At 37.6% G+C, this 24,446-nt stretch overlaps 1 protein-coding gene across 1 annotated transcript; it reads right to left on the bottom strand.

Annotated features, from left to right (window-relative positions):
- Positions 1-507: 507 nt before the first annotated feature.
- Positions 508-22,584, bottom strand: MPP4 (MAGUK p55 scaffold protein 4). The gene is made up of 21 exons (XM_059820388.1): positions 22,530-22,584; positions 20,324-20,445; positions 19,282-19,359; positions 18,489-18,569; positions 17,803-17,934; positions 17,052-17,133; positions 15,809-15,894; positions 14,754-14,825; positions 14,106-14,302; positions 12,860-12,924; positions 12,065-12,082; positions 10,943-10,981; positions 10,170-10,190; positions 8,939-8,953; positions 7,888-7,929; positions 6,871-7,041; positions 5,876-5,956; positions 4,817-4,910; positions 3,893-4,001; positions 1,816-1,950; positions 508-843 (listed from the first exon to the last, which is right to left on the bottom strand). The coding sequence occupies exons 1-21, from the start codon at positions 22,561-22,563 to the stop codon at positions 652-654; spliced, it is 1,866 nt and encodes a 621-aa protein (XP_059676371.1). The 5' UTR covers positions 22,564-22,584; the 3' UTR covers positions 508-651.
- Between the last annotated feature and the right edge of the window lie 1,862 nt (positions 22,585-24,446).

The raw sequence follows: 24,446 nt of genomic DNA, 5'->3' as shown, positions 1-24,446 counted from the left end.
TCAATAGGAAAAGGGGCTTCCGACTTTATTTCCCGTGTTGGTAAATCCGTATTACATCAGTTTTTACTCACTTGAGTTGAGGCAACAAAAGGAAAGACGTGCTACATGTATTGTGAAGATAACTGTGGTTTCTAGAGTAATTTTTGTGACACCACCACTCTGCTCCTGCCTTAAAGATAAAAAGGATAAGCAGCAAACAAATACCTTCATAAATAACACTCTTTGCTCCCAGACAGGATGCTAAAAGAGCATGCTCTGGACTGAACACTGAGTATCATTTGTCAGTAAGGCTTCCAGAATGTACAGGTATCAGTACCAGAATGGCCATAATAAAAACAAAGGAAAGGAATTTTCCGTACCTATGTACGAGTAAATTATGCAGATACATGCAACAAAATAGATTTTTCTTTATTCTTATAATTGAGAGCTCACAATATTTCCTTTTTGGTACAAAAGTGGATGCAACTGTAACATAAAAAGCTGAAGAGCTACACAGAACGTAGTTTGATTATATCTCCTATAGCAGCTTCTTTCCTAATCCTCTTCCAAATCCCTCACATACAAAGATAAATTCTTGCAATCCTGACATTAGGATTATTCTTGAAGTAAAACATAAGCTGTAATCTTTCTGAAGCTGCCTGCTGTTCAGAATTAGGGCTGAGTGTCCGAGCATATCCATATTGCAGGGACCCACTGGGGCTCGTCCTGTGCACAATGGACTGCAGACAGCAGCTGTGCAGATGCTTCTTGTAAATTGTCGTTCACAATCACTTGATCAAAGAACTGACCAAACTGAGCTTCCATTTTCTTAGCCGAATCTTCCATCTCCTGTAAATCTTCTTCCTGAGAGACACAGAGAAGGTCTATAAAGCTTTAGTGTTGTAAAGAGAAACAAACCTGCATGGCATCTGCAGAACACCTTTGGCCACGTAAACAAGAGGTGAATAGACAGTGCCAGTGTACTTTGTCATTTACACTTTGCTATAGTAAAGTACACCTGCTACAGTCAGTTCCAAGTCTCTGAAACAGAGCCTTCCCAAGGAAATACCCTGTGTCTCAGCATGCTCCATTTGCCCCAAAAAGGTTATTCTACTGATGAGTGCTGGCAGAGGATGTTAGGGACTGAAGTCAAATCCACTAATGCTTGTGTTCTCATTCCACATTTGAGTTTATTTCCCCAGTGTTCATGTTTCTTTCTGCCACAGCAATCATGATTCATTTCCATATACGGTTATGGACTGAGGTCTCCAAAATTTTAAGATGCTAAACTTGATTATGATTTGCATGGAAACAATTGTGACAGTGCACTAAACACGTAACTACAAGATACACATTTCCTACAAGCAGGATTTGTGTTTTATCTATAGAACTTAGTATAGAATTGATATTGATACTGTCATTAAGCATACATGAAATAACTATACATTCTTATAACTACATGAAAACAAATTTATTAAATTACTGAATGAAGCACATTCCAGATATTTCAGTGCAAACAGTAAATGTATGTGTTGACTCAAATCTTGTCACAAGGCAGTTAAAACCAAAAATATACAAAATAGCCTCTCCTTTAAAGACATTTTGAAGCAAAATGCCTCAATCCCCTAGGTACAAATTACAACCCTTCTGCTTCAAAGCAAATCTGGAGGGGAAAAAAAAATTCCCAAGAACAGAAACAGAAAAAGACAAGAATAACCCAGATTTCATCCTAAAGACACAATAACCTTTTAAAGAGTTAATGTAATAGAATGCATTATGTTCTAAACACAGAATCCCAGAATAATAAGCTAAATATCTTAAATTCCCAAATCTCACCTTGAATTTCATGTTCACATAATAATCCGTAATCATCCTGGCATTTTTACGAGTCTGCCTCATGCAGCTTATGCTGGATGGCTTGATGAATATAATGTAGGGCTTTAATTCATGAGTCCGTGCTACTTGTATGCCCTGCAAATTAAGAGTAAAAAGGTGAAGTATTTCAAGTTTATTCATCCCAGTTTTACTCCCATAAAAAGCCAATTGTTTACAATACGCTGTTACCTCCAAACCTAGCAGTAATCTTTTTCAGGAACACCTACTTTACAATGACCTCACTAATAATCCCTGGACCAGACATTGTTAAGCAACTGTAGCATACCAATCACTTAATTCTGCTTGGTAACCTTATTAGGAGATGCTTTCAATTCCAGTGAGTGAGTGAACATTGTCATTAACAGATCTCTACAATCAACAACATTAAAGATGAATCTGAAATATGTTTGGTTGTTGTTTTTTTTTTTAACTGCTGGGGAGCTACCTTTGGAGAAGGTACACCTTTATTGCTCCATACTGGAAGAAGGTATCCTGTTTTTGGAAATCTTTGTGCTGTGTAACATTCCTGATGTTAGTAAGCATTTTTAAACTACTGCAAAGCAGTGAAGGGAACTAGAAAGAGGAAAAAAAAAGCACAGCATGTAAAGTTGGCCAAGCCACCAGATTTAAAAGTATGCAACTCGGCAGTAATTCTCCTACCTCACAGCAGTTACTGAAGAACAGCTACATGCTATTACTTCACACCCTTCCCAAAACTTGTCCTTTAAACTCACACCCTAAAAAAGTGATAGTGGCATATCTGTTCAAGTAGCAAGATTACATTTTTCCCCCCTCTTCTCCCTCTTGTTTAGAAGAGTAGCAGAAGAAACCCAAGGACATTTTTAGATATGAAATGAAAACTATACTGTGGCTTAATCTACTGCTTAGAGCGGTTTGGATTTTGAGTAGTACCCCACAGGTCATGTAACTTAACTTTTAAACACAAAACGACTGCTAACCTAAGGCTCTGACTACACTGGCTCTGCATAATTAGAGGAAGTCTCTAAAAGTTACTGAGTTATGGTGTCTTTCTTTACATTCAGTTAGAAGCGATGCTGAAACCCAGTAACCTAAACAGCTTCTAAGCACTAAATATGCAAGTAATTCAGAGAAGTTTAATAAGATTTTGCTGGACACAGCTTTAAGTCTCTCAGATACTTACAAACTCAGGCCTTTATTAGCCTTATCTTCATTAGCAAATTCAAAGATAGAAAGAAAAAAAGTGAATCGTGTCTAAGTGAAAAGATTAGCATGGTAAGTAGTTCTGAAAGTGTTGGAGGTACGAAAAGTAATTAAGACAAAAAATACAGAAGAACGCAAAGATCACGTTCAAAGCGTTTTTGCAATGCCCACCATAGAAACATCTGGTAATCACCCTAATATTTGAAGCACCTCTTGCCAATATGTGCTAGGGCATATGTGGAAGCTGTGCAAGCTGCCCTTTCTCATATAGTAAACATTCGCAAACTGTGGCCCCTAGATGAGTGGTGGTCTACACAGCAAGCACTTGCTGGAGGTTCTTATAGAGCTTTTTAGTTACATGTGCCAGCAGCTTACTCCCAGCTGTTAAGTTACTTCTGAAGAGAAATAAATGCATGACATAATTCCCTGCTTTTGCTTCATTACTTTAGTATTTGCTGCTTTTACCAAAGGGTGTTCAGAGATTGCTAACAGAAGGACAGAACTGTCAACGAACAGGGCTTGGAGGAGGATGAAATCCCATGAAAGTGTTTCCACATGAAAGAATAATCCTTGCTTTAAGCAAGTATGAAAACTCACTTCTGTACCATTCCACCTTATAACGCAGCTGGTGACTTGGAAACAAATGAACTATGCTGATCTGTACATACTTGCCACTGTAGTATTCCCCCTTCCTGCCCCAAGACCCATGCAAAGAATAACCTATTATTAATAAGCACGATGAGCTAAAGTGAAAAACAAGACAAAGCAACTAACAGCTTTCCAATAGCTCATACAGAGAATTATTTTTCCTTCCAGGAGATACGAACTGTAGATTCCCTGCCCCTTTACAACTCACCTGTGGTTCTAAATCTATTACACAGATCTTGCCTTCATCAAGGACTGTTCGCACTGCATCAATACTGGTACCATACAGGTACCCCTTGTATTCCCCATATTCCAGCATTCTGCAACAGGGGTGAGGAAGAAGGAAAATGAAAGAGTACTTGAGTCTCAAAAAGGTTCCATTTAAGGGCGAAATCTTCCAATGTAATCCAGTGATCAGGACTAAATGATCATAAAACATACTGAACACTGATGAACAACCTCAAACTTTGCTCTTCCCTGCTACACTGGGCACAAAATCAGAACCATTAGTTCGCCGTCTCCAAAGCATGCATTTTTTTACTCATCTTGTTGTTACAAATTATGTGTTTAGAGGTTGTGATTCTAATGACAAAATGCTTGTCATTTATATAGTGATAATAACTTAATAAATCAGAAGATCTCAAAGCACTTGGCACAGCTCAAGGAATGTAGCTTCTGGTGCTGAGCTCGTCTGCCTTAGCAGAGGGATTATTGATGCATAGAAAGGAGCAGACCCTTACAGTTCAGCTGCTTACATGGAGATGTCACTGCAGAGATTCTGCAATGAGGTTGTAGATCAGGAAGAGGTCTGACTCACCGCTCAATTTTAAAAAGCGGTCCAGTTTCCAGAAGAGTTAAACTCATAACTTACAAGCACATCAAATGAGCTCAGGACTAGAGATCCCACTTTCTTTTAGAAGGATTCTGAGATTAAATTGTAGAGGAGCTTATTTGCAACTGCACAAACACAGTTTTTGAAGCCATGGGCTCAAGTAGTTTGACCAAAATTTACAACAAACATGCACAGTAAGTATGAGTGGAGGAGCCCAGACTTGGGACCTAACTACAAAACTGTCTTTTCTTGCATCATGTTACATTTTAAGTCACAAAAGTGTGATTTGTCCCTCCTAGTTACCTGTGGCTATACACCATGTTTTCAAAAGTTTCTTTTGATACATAGTGATATTCACGACCGTTCATTTCATAACTCTTCTGAACACGAGTGGTGTCTAAAATGAGATATACACACACAAAAAAATCAACTGCGAGTAAATTCTTGTAATTTTATAAACGAAAATGAGACAACTTTCATGAAGGACTATAAATCAGTCTTTTCATAAGTAATAAAATTAGTTGTTTCCATTTGTTAATCCAGAGCAAAAGCCTTGTCTACTGTACTGGTTGCCCAGTGGCAAGTCCTTGAAAATTAGCAAAAAACATCTGTATTTCTGGAATGGAAGGAGAGTGGTTTAATCCAAATATCTGTAACTCAAACTAATCAGGAACTGCTTTGGAACTGGTTGCACAACTGTTTTTACTCCTCTGAGGTAAAACTGAATAAAGTTCATCCAGAAACATCGCACAAGCCTTTCCACACTTGCACCTTCCCCATATCTGGGATCTTAAGCACAAAAGAATCCCTGAATTTTCAACCAGCTTCAGAGTCATACATTTCCTGTTTGGTTATCCAAACACAAGAACCAAATAAGCACAGGTAGAAACAATTTCAGTTATTACGTCAGAAATTAAGCTGTGTAAGTCTCATCTGTGACTAGAAGGCTAATAAGGAAAAGCTGCAAAGCCTATTAAGCACCAACTTCTGTTGCCTTCATTCTTACATCTGATCACTTAAACATTAACTTAAAATATTCCTAAGAAACTTTCTTATTTTTAAATCTAGGAAAAGCAAACATCAAGATTAAACAAAATAATGCAGATACTCTACTGCTACATAAAGCTTTAAGGGTTTCAGGAGCTGTAACCTGAAAATAGCTTTGGCTGATTTGCCAAAACAAGAAGATAGTATTTTAAACTAACCCTTATAAAATCAAATAAGTCTGGTTTGCAGTACAGCTGAAAAAACAGCCACACAGCAAAGAGTGTATGAATACACAAAGGCAAGAGGGAGGTAATTTGACATTTCCTAATCACGTTTGAAGGGAATAGTGGGGGAAGGAGGAAGAACATTACATACGAGGTACAGCACTTTGAAACTCTCGTGGGTTACTTGCGATAAGCCTTCGCCTTAGCTCATTCACACCAACTCCTGCAGGACCTGAAAAGTTGGAAAAGCAACTAATATTACTGACAGAGGCACTTTTTGCATACACACCCCCCATTTTCTAACACACTGCATACACACACAAGAGAAATGGAAGTTCCCAAAAAATGTACCAGAAGTGACTGAAGCATCTTGATTGATGCAGGGTACAAATCACCTCCCAGCAATATAGTCATACCCAGTAGGCATCTCAGCAATACCATTTTAAAAGAAAAAATTATCATCAAATACTTCCAGACTTAGAAAGGACAATAGGGTTTGCCTTTACCCAGTTTGCTTTATCAGGATCATGGAACACTGCAGAACAAGAGCTTCCTTTAAGTCACCAGCAATAAAGACTACTTGAGAGCCTGCAGTCCACTTAATACAGTATTTCTTATAGCAAGCATTATTAAAGGCATCTTTTTAGCTTTCCCTACTGCCCATGATTAAGATTTTTCTAGGCTGGAGTTTAAACAGTCTTCTTACCATTGCCATATCCATGCCTTTAACACTGGCTGTAGAAATGCCTCCATGTAAGGATGTTTTCTAGTAAGTTACAAATGTTTTCTCATCACTTTCTGTACCAGTCCCAACTGAATATAAAACTGAACCATTTCACTAATAAAATCCATTATCAACCAGCATTCATAACTGTATGGCTTCTTCTGGGGACTTTGTTATTATTTTTTAAAACATTCACTGTCTCAAGCAAAGAAGATGATACATACGTTAAACTAAAACCAACAAGGGGGGGTCAAATCAGGGACAATAATTCTTGAAATGTTGCTTTGAGAGCTACCTGCACAGGCTGCAATCGCTGCAGTCAGCAGCAGGAAGCCTCAGTGGATAAGCCCACGGCAGCTGAGCGTTTCCTCCCCTTCGTTACAGGTTCTGAAATTTGCATGAGAAAGTAATTAACCTCTTACCCACTAGTATAATTAGTCTGTTCCGGTCTGCTGGGTGCCGCTGGTACCTAACCACCTCTTCATATGGAGCTGCAAGGGTGCTGTAACAGCTGCTGGGGCACCGAGCATAACATGACTGCTGATTGGTCCGGGATTTCCTGCGACACAGGCGCATACTTCTACGGAAGCCAGCTGTAAGGGGCAAAGACATCAGTACTGGAAAATACACCTGAGATGCAGGCAACTAGTGCTTTAGTCTAGAGTGTCTCTTTCTAAGCCACACAACATACTGAGTTTTTGAGCTTTTTGCAGAGTGAAAGTGAATTTCATTGCTGTACTTGGTATGTCAGCTTGATAAAACCTCTGAGCATTAAAAGACAGTGAAAGAAGAGGTCAAATCTCACTGAAAATCACCTGAAAATTAGCCCAGAATCAAAGACCCCCAAAAGATCCCCAAAACAAGCCGAAGGAGAAGTTTCTGGACACATAAAGCATCACTGGGGTCAACTGATTTTTGATAGTGTAGCTGGTTCATTCTCCTAAAGCAAATCGGGAACATTTGCTCCAGCCTCCAGAATGAATCCAAATATTTTAAAGGTCACTATGATTTAGTAATACGGATAGGTTTGTAGCTCCACCTTACCATCAAACTCTGAAAGCCTGACTTTTAGGTCCACTTTTCTAATGAAAGCCCTCATGATTATTCTCAATGGATGACAGACAACAGAACAACATTACGCTCTAGCAAAATTAATCGTGAAGTAAGGGACATCTTAACAGCCAGTCAAGTTAAAATAGTGGGGGCCAGGTCTCAGTAGAAACCTAACAGGAAGAGAGATTTAAATGGAGAGAACAAGCATTAGTAGGAGGAAAGTGACTTCTTGAAGCTTGGAAAACAGAGCAAGTAGAATTCAATTCTGTAAGTCTTTAGGCGAAATAAAGAACAAAGCATGTTATTTAACTTCAGACAGGTGCTTAATCTAGATCAAGTCCCAAACATCTTACTTATCTTTAGACTTATCTTTAGTCATTGCGTACCAATAAAGACTCGTTGACCAAATTCACCAAATTCTTCCTCCTCTAGAATACAAAGAACAAATACTCATGAAATAAAAAAAGAACAGTGAAAGCTTAAGAGCTAGATGGCTAACAATTACTGCTGATCCCAAATGAAAAACAGTATTTCAGTAAACATAGGGAAGTACCATGCCTAGTCTAAAAAAGCACAATACTCCATGATATGAAATGTTCAAATATGTCACATAACCAATGTCCAATTCAAAGGACCAATATTTCTGTAAGATAAAAACTAAACTATAAGGCTCAAAAATATCAATTTCCCAATAGATCAATGCTCTAACAGTTTAGAAACTATTTTATAAAGGTGATTTGAAAACAAACAACTAAGGAAAAAAAAGGTGTCAGCAGTGTTTAGATTCTCTTCAAAAAGGACTCCTAATTTTCCTCTAATCATGCATGTAGTTATCCAAGCTGTGTATTCCTTTTATTTAGGCCTTGTTAAAGCATGAATAAGATACAGAAGACACAGGCATATCTTTAAAGGCAGTAATTGTTCCACAGCAAGAACATTATTTTCATTTGCAAAGCATGGGATGTATTATTTTGTAGCGCTAGATTCTTTGATTGACAGTTATCTCATAAGCATGCAAGTATCAAAACAAAATTAGATGCATCTTATTTACTATTCTTTCACATCTATACGTTCGTCACTATTGTACCTTTAAAAGACTATTTTATTGCTACATTTCTACATTTACTAACAACTCGTTGTTCATGACTGTAGAAAAAACTGCTCATTTAGGGCAAAGTTCAGAGTCCTGTTCAGCTGACATATGCCTGTATCATTTGTATCTTCAGGTCTTCTGAGCTGTCAAATCTTTTTGAGCATTTCTGCTTTACCTACCCTCTGTTCTATGGTATGGAGTGCAGTATGGAATCCTGCAAGGAACAAACAATTCAGCTACCAGGTATTTTAAGAGGAGTGGTAGTTCCTGGTAATGCAATAAACACAGATAAATTCTAATAGATTACTGCTTAAAGGAGACAGGGAGAAAAAAGTTAATGTTACCTTCTTTAAGCTCCTCTGCACGTTCAGATAGAGACAGGCATAAAACAATTAATTTTGAGAAGACAGTATATACTAAGATTAAAAAAAAAATCCAACCAGCATCATCCAATACATTTAGGAAATAGGTACTACAAGCTTTAAATCTAAAATATGCCTGTTTGAACATGAATTCTTAGTTCCCAAAGAATGAGAGATTCATCTATGTCAGTACTGTACTTGCAAAATACATCACACAGATGCTCAACTACTGGTTAATTTAAAGTAAAATGTAGGATAGCAAATATTTGCATTTTTATTCCTCTGACTGTCCGGATACAACAGAGAGCTGACTCAGCACTGAGTAGTGAATAGGATTTGCAAGAGTAATCCCCAAGTGCAGTTACCAGAAACATCCTAGCCTGAAAACAAGACTGCCCTGTAGACCTGCTGGTTCTGTCTTAAAAAGCTTTGGGCATTGCTTGAGAGGTGGAAGAGAATAAACCACCTGTGATAAGAGAAGGTCCAGCTGGCAAGGAGAAACCTTGTGGAGAGGAGCACATGTAAGGTGGGATGACATTTTCTCAACAGGATTACCAAATATCTCAAACAAGAAGTTTAGCAGTAGTAGATTCATTTTAATGGAAAAATGATTTATTTTAGAAGACTTAAGTTTTGCAGAACTCTGAATATGCTGTAAATAGGTAGCTGTTCCCTAAAAAAACCAACCCCAAAACCAGCTTGGTTAAAAAACCCACTGATTAATTGTATGTCTTATACATAAATCATTCCTTTTATAAAAGCATTTTTGTTTCTTGTTTGCCAGCCGTGCACACAATCAGCTCTCCTCTTTACCACATCAACTCCTACAGGCACTGGGGATTCAGGCCTCCATTACCCTAAGGTAATCCAATTATCCACTGACATCAGTGCAGCCCCTGCTGTCACAGCTTGCACGGGTATAACTGATTAGGATTTGATAAACAGATCTGGTACTGATGCACGAGAAGAAACACCCACACTTGTGGGATAACAGGACAAAAACCTTACTACTAAGTTAATCAGAGAGCAAGAGGAAGACTTAGGGCAACAGGATTTTACATAATGGCTTTTCAAGCCAGAATGGCTTCTAAAGCTAAAATGGCATTCTGTTTTTTTGTCACCTGCTTGTTTTTAAGACACTTGCTTGTCTCTGGACACCCTTCTCGTAGTAGAACAACAGCAAGGAATTTGGAGTTAGGTCAGAAGAACTTACCAGACTCAAATGTTTCTTCATCTTGTTTAGTCATCCAGATAGCAAAGATATTAAATAAATTCAAAATTTAATTATTTTCCTCCTGTGCAATTTCAGAATCAGAAATCAATTTTCCAGCTCCTATCAGTCTGTCTCACACATACTTTCCCCACTTCGCTCTGCACTGAGGTGCCGAAATATAGCTCGCCATGCTCGAATTAACCGTCTGGTCTTTCTCCACCCAGTCCTACAGGATGACATCCCTCCATGAGAGCTTTCTGAATTACTTCGGGAGAAGGAAGAATGAGCTGTGCTGCTTTAGGGAGCAAGTCAAGCTAACCGTCCTCAGAGGTACTATTTACATGTAAAAAACTATTCTTGCGCAGTGCCTAAAAACGTATTCTCCTGAGATCAGTTTCTTGATAATGAATTGTGTGGGTTCTCCAAGACTACAATCATCTGTGGCATTAAATCTACAATAGGCAAAAAACTATGGTAACATTACAGCCACAGTCCAAAACCTGAATCAAAGAGGTTGGATCTCATTCAGACAGATATTTTTGGGGTAGTCCCTCTTTTCGGCACAACACTTCACTATAGGCACTGTACACCAGAATGGCAAATAGCTCATTTTAATACACTAATATAGGATGAAGTTTCCAGGGTATGAAAAATAGAATTTTCTACCATTCAGTTCACTAGGAGAATGAGTGTTTTTATCTGGGAAACAAAACCAGGCTTTAACTAGCTACTACCTTGAAGCAAATAGAATAATCTCAAGTGAATTCAGTTACCTGTTTCCACACACTTCTCATCAATCTGCATGTCATCCTCTACAGATCAACACAAGAAACAAAAAAAAAAAAAAAAAATCACGTGAATCAGAAAAACACTGCGGAGGAAAAAGCCTTGCAGATCTTATAAGACTGAACTCAGACATCAGAAAGAAAATATTTGAAGCTCAGATCAGCTTTACACATCTTTAAGGATTTTAACACTCTTAGCTCCAACTTACTGATGTTCCCTGTCTTTAGTGAGCAAAAGGCTCTACTTCAATTAGTGCTCTGAAGGTCTTGTGGCAGAGAGGCAAACATGTCTAACTTGAATTCTCCTTTTGAAATAATAAGAGGTTTAACATGGCTGTCACTCTGTTTATCCTTTAGAAATCTATTTATTAAGTATTACCATGACAGAATATCATTTTCCACTCACTCCCTTCTTTCCTGTAGCTTTTATAAGTGTGTTTCTTTCCAATATGCTTCACTCAAGGAAAGCATTTTGTTTGGTTGATTTTATTATTATTTTTACAAGGAAGAAAAGGAGAAGAAAAGATTGATTCAGCTCCCCCTCTATCCCCAGGCCACATCAATTCATATCCCTGAAATGATATCTCGTGGGCTCGGGCAGTCTCATGGGCTCACAATATGCACTGCTTGTGTGTTCTGTTCTTGTGTGCCCCTCCAGATAGGCCCAGTAGGAGCTATCTTCCAGTTACAGGGCAATTGTCTAAGCATCTGTCAACCATATTCTGCCCACATGTATACTTTTAAGAAATACTGTCTCGGAACTGCTCAGGTCAGCTGCAGAAGATGGGTGAGGAAATAGGGAGAGGAAAAGAGAAAGAGGAAAAAGGAGTATTTCCTTCCTCAAAGCAACCCATCCCAACTGTCAGTTCCCTACCAGATAACGCATAGCTTAAGTTTCCACTTTAAGACAATGTAAGCTTCTACTATTTCAAGTGAAGAAAGACTTTATTTCAATTAAGCTAAGCACACAAAATGCCTGGAACTTGGGTTTCTTTTGCATGTATTTACCAAACTGCCTCATTTCTGACACTTTTTAAAAAGCCTGCAAAACCATGTGCTATATTGATTCCAGGTACAGGAATGCAATGTTGTCCACATACAAACTCCTACCTTCTTCCACAGTGCTTACTGCCCACATCATGTCCATTGAAGCAGTTAAAATGCAATAAAATTATGGTGAAAGAGAGCTCCAGCTCTAACGAACAAAGCAGCAGTGCGAGAAGAATCCTAGGCAGTAACACACACTCAATCTGGGAGTTACCACAAGAGAAAAAATAGTTTTATACTAGTATAAAGAACCACAGAAGAAAATGGGAAGAGAGAACACAGGAAGAATGTTTTTTGTCTAGGAATAATTGCATGTTTACAGAAAGTTATAGCTGGCAGAAGGTAATTTTTCTGGATTGTCACCACGAATAAACTCATGGGCAGCACAGCTTGTCTTACACCTCAAGGGAAAAAGTTCTTTCTTTCTCTCAATAGTTTATGACGACAAAGAAACATTCTAAACATATCACATGGCATCTTCCAGTGCAGAACTGTTTTCTGTGTCCCTGGAAAGCCAGGCTAGTACAATTGTCACCTCAGACTTATTCACACCCAATTCTCCTAGAGAGAATTGGCTCTCCTAGTTCTTATAGACTTCAGAAGGAGTTGAATTCACATCTTCTCTCACAGTCAGATCCCAAGTACACTGGAAACAACAACTACCACCATCAGGGTACAACTACCATTAAGTATTTATCTTCCTGGCAAGGTAACCTTCTGAGGTTACAATAGGGCTCCGGAATCAATGTCTTTGAATTAAATTGAATTGTATTGTATGCGCTTTTATTTCGGTATCCCTGGAAATAGACACAAGACCTTTCTTTTCCTACTCTACCATTCAAATAGCTTTTCACTCACACATTGATGATTTGAGACAGAGATGGGGCTGGAAAGGCTGAGACCACCAGAATTCTCGCTGCTTCCTACACAGAAATAAATATAATCACTGTTAAAGAAACAAAACAGTCTACAAGCACATTATGCTCCAGTCAGATTGACTGCTTACACATAAGACCAATCAGTACTGAGCTGATAGAAGACACCAAGACTGGAAACATTACCAATGTTTTAGCCCACTGCAAAGTCCTGAAAGAAAGCCGACATGCTATCAGAACTATGTAAAGGCAATTTCCAAAACAGCAGCCCCAAAAGTATTTACAGTATTTTGAGTTTATATATAAGGACAGAAAGATAAGCCATACTGTGGTACAGACTCCTGGAAGTAGGAGAGTGTGCTACTGCTAAGGGTAGTAGTACTATTGCCTCTGTTACTACACAGAACCTCTTGCTTGCACCCTCAATCACAATCTAGTTTGATTTCAACTTTCATTATACAGACCACAGTTAGGTTTACATATAGTACAAATCAAAGCTTATAATCTACAATTGCATGGCCTTATGATTTCCTGAGGGTAACACAGACAGGACATGTGGTTAGAGAACCAACCAAAAAGTGTGCTACAGCAGTTTAACTACTCTGGTTCTGAAAGCATGTAGTGTAAAAATAAGGGGCTATTTATGCAGAAAATAATAGGCAAGGGATCCCTGTTCTTCCTCGAGCATGTTTTCTTGTTCCCCCACTCCTCTCCTTTTTTTAATCTGGTCTACTCTGTTTTGATGAAAGCTGAAGAGGTCACTCATGCCTCACAGAACATCTTTAAAAAAATACTGTTCCTTGATACAGCTATGTCCTTATACTATACGTTTAGTATCCCACTCTCCCCTCCTGCCACCCCCCCCCCCGACCTTTTTTTTTTTTTAATCATAGATCATGGTCCAAAACAGTCAGGGCCCTTAGTTTCCACCCATCTTTCAACTGCTACACTCCGCTAGATGTCTTAGCAACTAGCATAGAGACTAGGCAACTGCTGTTAACTTCTTAGATGTCAATTTAAGATGATATAGGTGCTTTCAAAAGCTTGTTCTCACATAGGCACTCTTAAGGGAAGGAGAACAAGAAGTCAGAGAACAGAAAGAGGAAAGATGTTTGTCAGGTGTCACTCTGAATCATACTGCTATATAACTTATGAAAATTTTAAATAGCAAAGTCTGAATAACTGGCTAATTTTCGAATTGGAAAACAGAAAAATTAAGACTTCTTTACCTTTTAAGAAGATGATTTGAGGGTATAAGTCCAGCACAGGCACTGAGATCTGAAACTTTCCTGGCCTGCCACCAGAGAGCATCATTCTGGTCCACAATCTGGAGTATTTCACCCTTCTTAAAAGGCAAACCTGCATCAGCACATGGTATGGCAGGATCCTGCAAGGGCCAGTAATCTGCCATTGCTCGCACATAGAGCTGGTAAAGAAGATATACACGAGTAAGTGGAAGCCATGTTTAGAACAGATACAACATGAGCTTTATAATCACAGGGCCAGATATTGCTGCTACTTAAGTCAATTCATCATGAAGTCAAGTTTTAAAAACAAGATCAAGCCCCAAACCCTATCTGTTCATTAAGGGAGGAAAAAAAAAAATCATCTCATACACTGTGAAAAGAATTGACCTTCAACCTGTAGATGACTCTGAAAATGTCTTTGTTACCTTTAACACAATTATATTTCAGCTTACTATCTTTACTGCTTCAGCAACAGCATACTGATGTCAGCTGAGAGGTATCCATAAAGGCTAGCAACGCTTTAAGGATTGCAATAAACTTCTAAGCAACACTATTTCTTTGTATCACACCATTAGACATTATTGGGGTAACTGTTTGCAGTAACAATCCAGAAAAAAGAATGTCTCTTACTGTTGTTTGGTTGCTGACAGGCCGATCAGAAACTGGAATTAATTTGAACATAATTGTCCCCTGAGACAGGGCCTAAATAATTAAAGAAGTATTAAAATATGACTGGTAATAACCAAACATTGGCAGCACAAACTTAACACACCACGACTTTGAGGTTACTATAATGTCTACATTACAAATAGAATTTAGGCAGAGTCAATATGACAATACTGTATTTTTTCAAAAGGGAATTCAAAAATGAAACTTCAAAGTCTTGCTAAATATTTTTAATTCAATGAAATATATGTTTCATTATAAATATATATAATTTAAACATTAATTCATACTGAACTTTTCTACTGAAATCTAATTTAAATTAGCAGCAGGGTCTGGTTAGACAAGTGATGTAAGAGGGGGAGGAAAAAAAAAATTAAGAATTAAGCATTCCAATAGAGTTTGGATTTCTTATACCTAGAAATAGTACAACCAGGGAAATAAAGCATAGAAAGACGTGATACTGATTACATACAGCAGTACCTTACTGATGGGCACTAACACTTTGCAGTGAAGAACCCTGAAAGGCTGTGGGCAAAATGATGAGCAAGTAGCAGGGACAGCTCACATTTGTTCATGAGAATTTTGACAACAGTAATTACCACTGCCTTTTTGCAAGGCTAGGTATGTAGCTTACAAGCTGATTCACTCTGCTTTAGTGCATTTTGTAACATGGACTCTTTTTAGAATAGCACGTTTCCACTACCTTCTTGTGGAATATTAACTGAGTGTAACTTCTAGAAAAAGTATGAATCAGTAAAGTTTTAATGAATTAATACTTTCCTAGAAGCTGCAGGTGGAATAGCCACAATTGTCTGGAACACGGGTTAGATTTAATTCTGGTTTCATACATTCTGATTTCATGAGCAGTGTGAACTTCATCCACAGTAAGGAAACAATCTGAATTTTCTGTTAAAAATTTCAGACTTTCTCCTCTAAGAGAAAGTGTGTGCAAGTGCGTGTGTAAAAGAAACAGCATACAGTTACCCTTAAGGTACAAGGTAGAAAAAAAGATTCAATACCAGAATATTAATAACTTGCTCAGGCTCAAGTCCCTCAACAGGAACTCCATTTACTTCCACCAGTTTGTCTCCAGCATACAGCAATCCTGCAGTGAAAACAAGGATGAAAGCAGCAGCCGAAGTTTTTATCATAGCATGGATTATCCTTGGGTAGGTGAGGCAGGGACACACAGATATACCACAGGTTTGGAAGTCAGCATTAAAAATTTCCATACACCAGGTATGCGGGAAGACATTTTGGATTTAAGCTATATTGCCCCTGGATAGGACTGCAGACTTCCGTGGGTCACAAGAAGCTTGTATGCTTCAGTTTTCTTGTTTCCTTCCACCTCCCCCATACAACATGTTTACATTCTGTTGATAATTTGCCTTAAAAGTAGCAGAAACATTTTAATATAGCTCCATTTCCCGAAGTAATTTCCAAACCTATTATAGCTAAACCCATTATATTAATAGGCTGTGAGACTTGGAGTCAGACCCTTAAAAATTCCAGGTGCAGTGGGAGGCCTTGGGACTCCTCTCTGTCCTTTACAAACTCTTCACAATATTGTTTGCATTTTCCTTCAGCTCAATTAAAATGTTAATCAAACTAGGAACTTAATCAGCTGTTGTCTACAGTTTGGGTTTTCTTCTCGATACAAAGGCCAGAAAATACTAAAAGGAACTATTTATAATGATCACAGTTCAATTTTGCTTCTGATGTTTTACATTTTAATTATGTTTCATTTCCCAAGGAACACATTCAATTCTAGGATGACAAAGTAGTAACATTTCCAAGGAAACTCCTTAGAAGATTGCTTAGCAACTAATGTTACTAAAGTGTTAGTAGACTAGTGCCAAGAAGTATTACTACATATTCCTTAAAGCCCATTATCTTATAGAATCACAGACTACTGATGTTTTCCATTTCTCCACTAGGGAATGAGCTGCTGGTATTCATTCTACACTGCGGTCTGCGATATTCCTGATCAGTCTCATGATAGACTTATCCAGGTATTGGTGCCAAGAATACATGGTGAAAACTGGATTTGTACCTCAACCTCAACTTAAACGTAGCACATTCATTTGAAAATTAATGAAAGCAGAATCAAAGTCACTGCAACGTATCGCTCTTTACAGTGCTGTCCAATGTACACATCTTCTTGCTCTATAATGGAAGACTGATTGTAGAAGCTAAGCTTTTATCTTACTTCAAATATCCTACTTCAAGTTTTTGTATTACTTTGTTTCAAATCACACATACCACTTCTATCTGCTAGCCCACCATGGATCACACGGGCAACCGTTATGTCACCTGTTATCTCATGGCGTTTAATGGTGGCACCCTGGCAAAAAAAAAAAAAAAAAAGAAAAAACACACTGATCACTGAAGAACCCCATAAGTTTCTATTCACATCAAAAGTCTAATTTTTGCAATGACAAAAAGGCACTGAAAGATACAGCCTTTTTAACACCACACGGTTCTAGCAATAACATAACATTATTAGTACTAAGTCCTTCAATGTCTTCAACCTCCATCATACTAAAGTAACTTCACTGACTGACTGTAAGAAACCTTTTCTATATCAAATATTACAGCTATCTTTTCCTAAAACAGATTAGTTAAGCTATACAACGTTTTCCACTTACAAGCGCAAATGATTTCTAAAGAACCTTTCAGCGCCTCTCCTCCCTTCCTTACTGTTTTGGCCAAAAGGATAGCTCTCAATCCTATTTGCATTTTAGTTATACGAGATAAAAACGTCTGCCAAATGTTCAAACCGCAAGCAGACAAGGCCCTGAACAACCTGCTCTAGTTGTACCTGCACTGAGCAGGGCTAGATGGTCTCCTAAGGCCCCTTCCAACCTCAACAATTCTTGTGATTCTGCAAAAACTGGACAAGAATGTACATAGTCTCTGTGACATTCCTGGAAAGAAACCAATATGCATGTGATGCATTATCAATACTCATGTATGTTAAAATAATTTAACAGACATCAGAAAGCTCCCTCACCAGAGGCTGGTTGTTTTTCACTAAGCAGACAATCCTCATAGCTTCCTCATTTTCAGGTAAATTGTCTGGCAGTGGTGGAAGGGTTGGTTCAAAATCTTTCTGGGCCACAGTATCATGAGCAGATAGCATGGCCTGTTACAAACAAAAACAAACAAACCAACCAACCCATAAGCAAAGATCATACAATTGAACATCTTTAAACAGTGACTGCTCAGAAAACAGAAATCAGCGAATAAGTTCCTACGTAAACATAGATCCCTTTCACACATTGACATTTTCTTCTTTCCACTTGGAAATTCAAACTGTGAAACGAAGTTTTAAGAACAGCTTCTCTCTCTGCTTCTTCTGAAAATCTTACAAAAGATGAAACATTTCTATTTGGAACTGCAGGGTAAAGAATGCAGGTTTTACAATTACAAGGAAAATTTGGTTTTATATGTCTGCGTCAACTGCTCAGAATTTAACTTTGTAAGAAACATCTCTCTCAAACATAGCCCTTAAATAAAATGCAGCCCACTGCAGGTACTTCAGATACACAGACCACATGTGATTTCACAACTAGGTTAGTTCATGACGAGGAAACTATGTCTCTTCTGGCTTCTTTGCCCATTCTTGTGAACAGCCAGTTATCTGTTTCCTTTCCTGCTGCAGACAGCAAACAACTTCTTTCCTTAAGCAGGACTTGCCTTTAAGTGTGGAGCTCGCAGTAGTCGTCTTAGCTCTTTGATCTCTCCAGACTGAGGGGCTTCACGCAGTAACTCTACCACCTGATAAACGTAAGAGAGAAAGCACCAGAAACTGGTTCTGGAAGATGATTAACTTAGAAAGCTCTAAACTGAACTTAAGAGGAATATGGTATGGTCAGAGTGTTAAGCCCCCCACATTATATGACTCTGAGCATATCCATACGGTTTGCTCTAGAATTGGACAATATGACCACAGCTGCACAACACTCAGCCAGTCTTAATTTAGTTCAGGCACAGTGCCATGTGCTCTAAATTAGTCTTTTCTCCTGTGCCTCAACCAATTTCACCACTAGTGTCAGTTTCTCCACTTAAGTCATTAACTCTCTAATTCAGAAATTTATGAATTAATCAGCTATTATAATTAGAAAAATCCAAAAAGCTTTTCAAAATACTCATGTCAGACTGTTTGATTGTAGCCATAACACTGAACCACACAGTTACATGGGAAGAAAAATATATGGCCAGTGGTTAAAATAAGTAATTTGTGTGTTCATTACACTGGCCAGGGCTCATGCAGTCTAGTGATCACAGCTGTACGCATTTCTCATGCCCCCCTCTCAACACAGTAAGAGTTGAGTAGTTTGACAAATGTGTGAGGAGAGAATCTTTCAAGTTTTTATAGAGTACTCAGACCTGAGACACAAAACAAATACCAGATCACTGTTATCTGCAGCTAAATTGACTTATTTGGTATCAGTAAGTAAAACAATACACTATGTATACACAGTCTTACCTCACGCGTCAATGCACGTGCCTGCAGCGTGACAGGAACTGGTCTTTTGCTGAGGTAGTGTTGGAGGCATTCATAAATCTATTACATGCCATGATAGACAAGAGAATGCAATGATGATATGATCTCTTCACATGATTAAATAGATACATACACAACACACAAAGGACAATATTTTACTTCTAGGAATTTCTCAGTCCAACTAGAGCCAAAAAGCTTGCAATCTCAATCCTTAACATCTAATACATCTGGAATTGAGTCTATAATTCATTGTCTTTCCATATTATCATCCAGCTAGACAGTTACTCTGTAGTTTTGAATTTTCCAATAAGAAAAGCTGATTACACAGGACAATAGCCTGATAGTGTCAATTTTGACTTGTAGCTTGCTTCCTTCCCTTAGTTACAGGCCTGATTTAACGAAGTAAATGTAGCTTAAAACAAAATAAATCGCTATATTTAAAATGACCTTATGGACATTCTTATCCACTGCAAGTTTTTCTTTAAAATCTAAAGATTCTAAAAATCCTTGTTAGAGGAAAAGCAGAATTTGTGCAGAATTTGTACAGAACTTGTCTCAGAGACACAATTCTGCTCAAGAGAAACAGCAGGCAAAACTCTGTTCTATAACAACATAAAATCTTCAATTTCTTATCAAATCAGTGTGGGCAAAACAAAAAAAAAAAATACAATTTCACAAGTGTCCATGCCAAAAAGTGGGATGCATAGCGATAGGGAGATTTAAGAATAGAAAAGACAGCTGAGCAGTGCTGTGTTCAGCCCATGTCTCCATCTCCCTGGCCTTAATATGGATGTGTAAAGTAGAAGAGCTTTAATGTCTAGGACATTATGAAAGAGAGTTTTTTTTTTTCTTTAAAGCAAAAGTGGTTTTGTTCACTTGACTGCTGATGTTAGGACTGACATTAGGACTACCAGCACTTAGTGTAAATAAGCATTTATTGTCCTGATATGGCAAAATAAAGTAGCTAACCCCTAGAGATTGCTCTCTAGGAAACATGTGCCTTCTCAGCTGAATATTACTTTACCTTTAAAAGTGCTTGCAGCCAGCGCGATCTGAGCAGGTCATATAACATGCCAACACCATTGGCATCTCTTTTACAGAGCAAACTCAGTTCTTGTAGCACTAGAGTCAGAACATGAGATATACCTGAGCCCAAGAAACAGAAAAGTGCAAGACATTTCATTTCAAATAGAAGACCAACCAAAGACAAACAGTGACCCAGGCCTTTCAAAAGCACCTTTCCTCAGTTTATACTTCCAAGAAACACACCCATTTTCTCTGTACTTTGCTTGTTTCCTGCAATCAACTCTTGCATAAGAGCTTTATTTTATTATGTTTTTAACCAGCAGGGTAAGGTCAATACTAGCAATTTTCAACTGACCTGTGAGAAAAGCACACAAGGAATCTCACACATATCAGTCTGGGTTCAAGCTCGTACCTCCTACTGAGAAGAGGTAAACAAAAAATTGCCTTGTTCATTTTATAGTCTTTTCTTTTGGATGACCCACTGTTTGGGCCAGGGACCATCTGCTTTTCTCCACTCAAGAAGTGCAGACATTTTGGAGAATATCACCAATGAAAATGCAAATTCCTGCCAAATACATACTGTTGTCACAGACACACACAACATGTCCCAGGAAAAGGGAAGAACCATTCTTTGATCTGCATTTGATCTGTTAGGAACAGTATTCTAACACAGTGAAAAAAATGAAAAATCCAGTGTCTTTCTAAAGTCTCAAGGAAGCAGAAACTAAGAAGTGACAAATGGGTAAGATAAGAAGTTACATAAAGTCAGGCCTAGATACAAACAGGATTTTTGTGAGTGCGTGGAACTTAATTTTACCTCAGAAAAGACAACAGATCATTTCTGATATATGACATTCTTCCCAAGAAACACAGTGTTTATAAACAGCACTAATACAATACTAAACCAAATGCTAGGAGTTAGATTTATTAAGCTATAAGGGTTCTGAAAGAGACCATAAGAGTTGGATGCCTGACTCCCACTGAATGTCAAAGGAAAGTAAGTTCTCAACTCTTGTATATTTTGGTAAGCACAAGCTGTCTCTTTGCTTTTTAGTGACAAAGTAATCATACAATACAATTGTAAATGGAGACTTCCCTTTGTATTTATTTGTTTACAACAATGAACTTAGCATGTTTCAATGAGTAATATTGTAATATAAGAAAAATGTTGAAATAAAACCAAGATACTAGGAGCTTCTAAAGTTACATCAGCCAAAGTCAAAATAATAATTTCTTAAAACTAAAGCTTATCCAGCGGACCAAGAATAGCTGAGTACTCACTACTGTGGACAATATCACCAGCTGCTATCATCCAGTCATCACAGCTAACCTAAACATGGAAGTCCTTCTTTACTTACTTCTCTCCTGAGCACAATTTTTATAGCTATTGACAGTAAATTGTTTCCTTTATCAGATCTAGACCTTGACATTACCAACACTTATGTGACTTTAGTTTCACTGAGTTATTTTCCTTATGCATGAATTTATACAGGCACTTGCCTGCTAAATTTCTGCAGATGGGATTTTGCCTCAATCATCAGACAGAATTATTGAGTATCCAAACTGGGAAAGCCTGGAAATGTACTCACTATCAAAAGAATCATCTGTTTCTGGAATGCAGATGTCTAAGCACCTACAAAAATGAAACTCAGTGAACCCTGATTATGAGCCCCACAGGCAAGTATCTCCTAAAACACAGTTAACTTAAAAGGATTCTCTTCTACAGGAACTTCCTGGTGCCTAATAGAATATTACCTTTGGTGGAGACACTTTTAAAGATCTTTTCCTGATTACTGGTTGCCTCTTTTTGAGATGACTTGTAATAACTATCTCCTAGAATGCTATCCCTACATTAAACTGGGCTAAAATAGACCAAGATGTTCCATAAAGGAGCACAAATCTTCAAACTGCAGAGAATCATTTACTTAAGCAAAAAAACCCTCTTGCAGTTATTAGTAATCCTTGATACATCTGCAGAGACCCTTGACTTTGTAAGACAGAAACAAATGCCAGGCATTCTCTTCTGATGCTAAGTTAACTACATACCACCATTAAACATCAAGAATCATTCCAATTATTAAGTAGTAATACTTCTAGACATGTTAATCTCTCTCGACTCAATAGAAGAGTTACAGGGACCAAGGAATAAAACTTTTTGTCAGTTTTCTTTGTCTTTGAAAAAGACATGCAAAAGTTATGAGTACCATTATCTTGATTGCAGACTGTTGGCACCTCCATCTTTTCCTTTATTCAAGGAGATTCCACCCACTTTGAGTACTGCATTCACGCCAAGTTTCACAAAGAGAGATGCTGAACTAGGGAAAAGAGTACACTCATATGAGAATACTGTCAGGTATTTTAGATTGATAAGAAAGCAGAATTTAAAATAAGGGGGGCAACCATTCATATTTGAAGTGCACCACAGGTTGCAAGCATAAATTAAATACACGAGTCCCACCTGTAAATTCAGTTACCAGCCAGCATCCAAAATGCAGGCAGACAAACCTCAATTGCAGTATGTAATTTTATTTCCTTCATGGAATTGTCAATTAGCTTGCTTCATTAAGCCATCTAAAATAACAAGCTATTTTGTACATCTTCTGTTCCCCAGCTTTTTAAGTGCACTACCATGGAAAGCTATAATTTTTTTCAAAGACCTTTAAAGCTTGTTTTACATATAGATAGCTTGGAAAATAATCATATTAAGGAACATATTACATTTAATTCCTCTTGTTATTGACACAATATTAAAATGGAAAGATGATGGTATTTCTACTGAATTTTCAGTGAGCAAGGACATGATTTTGCACAAAAGGGATCCCTGTTTCTATCACTGTTAGAATTTAAGGTCTTTGAAAGATTTGATCCACAAACATTTTGTATTTTCCTCTATTTCCTTGCAGTGAATTAAAAACACAATAAAACCCGAATGAAAAACCCCACATCTTACCTTACTGGTATCATCATCTCTCTCAGGCAATTTATAATTGGTTGCTACTTTTAGGGATAGAGTCAAGAAAGTTATTTGCTAATCCAAAAAACCCATCCTCTATTATATTTCATTATAAAAAGCAGCATATACTACCTTATTATTTTTTCTTTAAATTTTAAAACAGGAATTTTTAAGTAACAGAGGAAGCCAACACTTACACTAATTAGTATGTATCCACTGAACTTTTCACATATAAAAAAAATAAGCCTTGTAAAGTTTTCTTCCCTCCCTCAAACTTCTGTGACAACCTATGACTGACCTATAATGTTCCCTTAGACTAAAAATGGAGGAAGCTCTCCAATCTATTGCTAATAGGAAACAATGCAGTACAAATTGCTTCAGAGAATTCTCAGAACTCTTCTTTGCAAACAAGTATGGAAATTCCCCAGGGAACACTGTATGGTGCATTTATACCCCAAAGCATCAGGAATGTCTATATGAAAGATCTGAAGTAATTCAGAATCTTCATTACATCCTAGCTGATCTAACTTCAAATCACATTCGATGCAAGTTTGAAGATACTATCATGATCACCAGTATTGTAAAGATTACTCTTAAAGAGTCAAATATTTAAGCTGGTCACTCAAGAGATTATTCAGTTAAGTTAAAAAGTTAAGTAAAAGTTAAAAAACCTGTAACATCAGATACCTGAGCACCTCAGTCAATAGCGCCCCATAGTGTGACACTGCATGCACAGTGAACGCCTTACCAAATTCTGTTAAATATATAGTAGTTTATCTCCTGGATTAGTAGAGCAAAAAGGCAGCTATTTTCCTCTAGATGTACCTTTGAAGTTTTCTGTCCACAGAACAAGCAGGAAAAGTACTATCTTGATCTGCTTATAAAAGCAGAAGGCATTACTGTAGCTTTTACTGTACTTAATACTTATTTTTAGAACATCCTTCCTGGCTCCTGTTAAATCATGAAACTGCTTTCAAAAGGCAGTGGAAATTAAGGGAGAGAAAAAATCAGAAGTTATGAGATTACAATTCAAACATTTGATTACCAAGTATTGGTAATTAATTTCAAGTTACCTCTACAGGATACTCAGTGATACATCTTATTGAAATTCTAATTCAAAGATAGCTTTTAAAATTATGATTTCTTCTTTCAAAGACTAACAAAAATA

This window comes from Gavia stellata, chromosome 8 (assembly GCF_030936135.1).
Source record: "Gavia stellata isolate bGavSte3 chromosome 8, bGavSte3.hap2, whole genome shotgun sequence".
Taxonomy (NCBI): Eukaryota; Metazoa; Chordata; class Aves; order Gaviiformes; family Gaviidae; genus Gavia; species Gavia stellata.
This window is presented reverse-complemented; position numbering and strand designations above follow the sequence as displayed.

Coding starts and splice junctions, on each gene's coding strand:
- MPP4 (XM_059820388.1), bottom strand. CDS start 22,563: ATGGAGGTGCCAACAGTCTGCAATCAAGATAATG. Junction 19,360..20,323: donor GGCTGCAAGCACTTTTAAAG/GTAAAGTAATAT, acceptor GGCATGTAATAG/ATTTATGAATGCCTCCAACA. Junction 12,925..14,105: donor TCAAATCATCTTCTTAAAAG/GTAAAGAAGTCT, acceptor ATTTCTGTGTAG/GAAGCAGCGAGAATTCTGGT.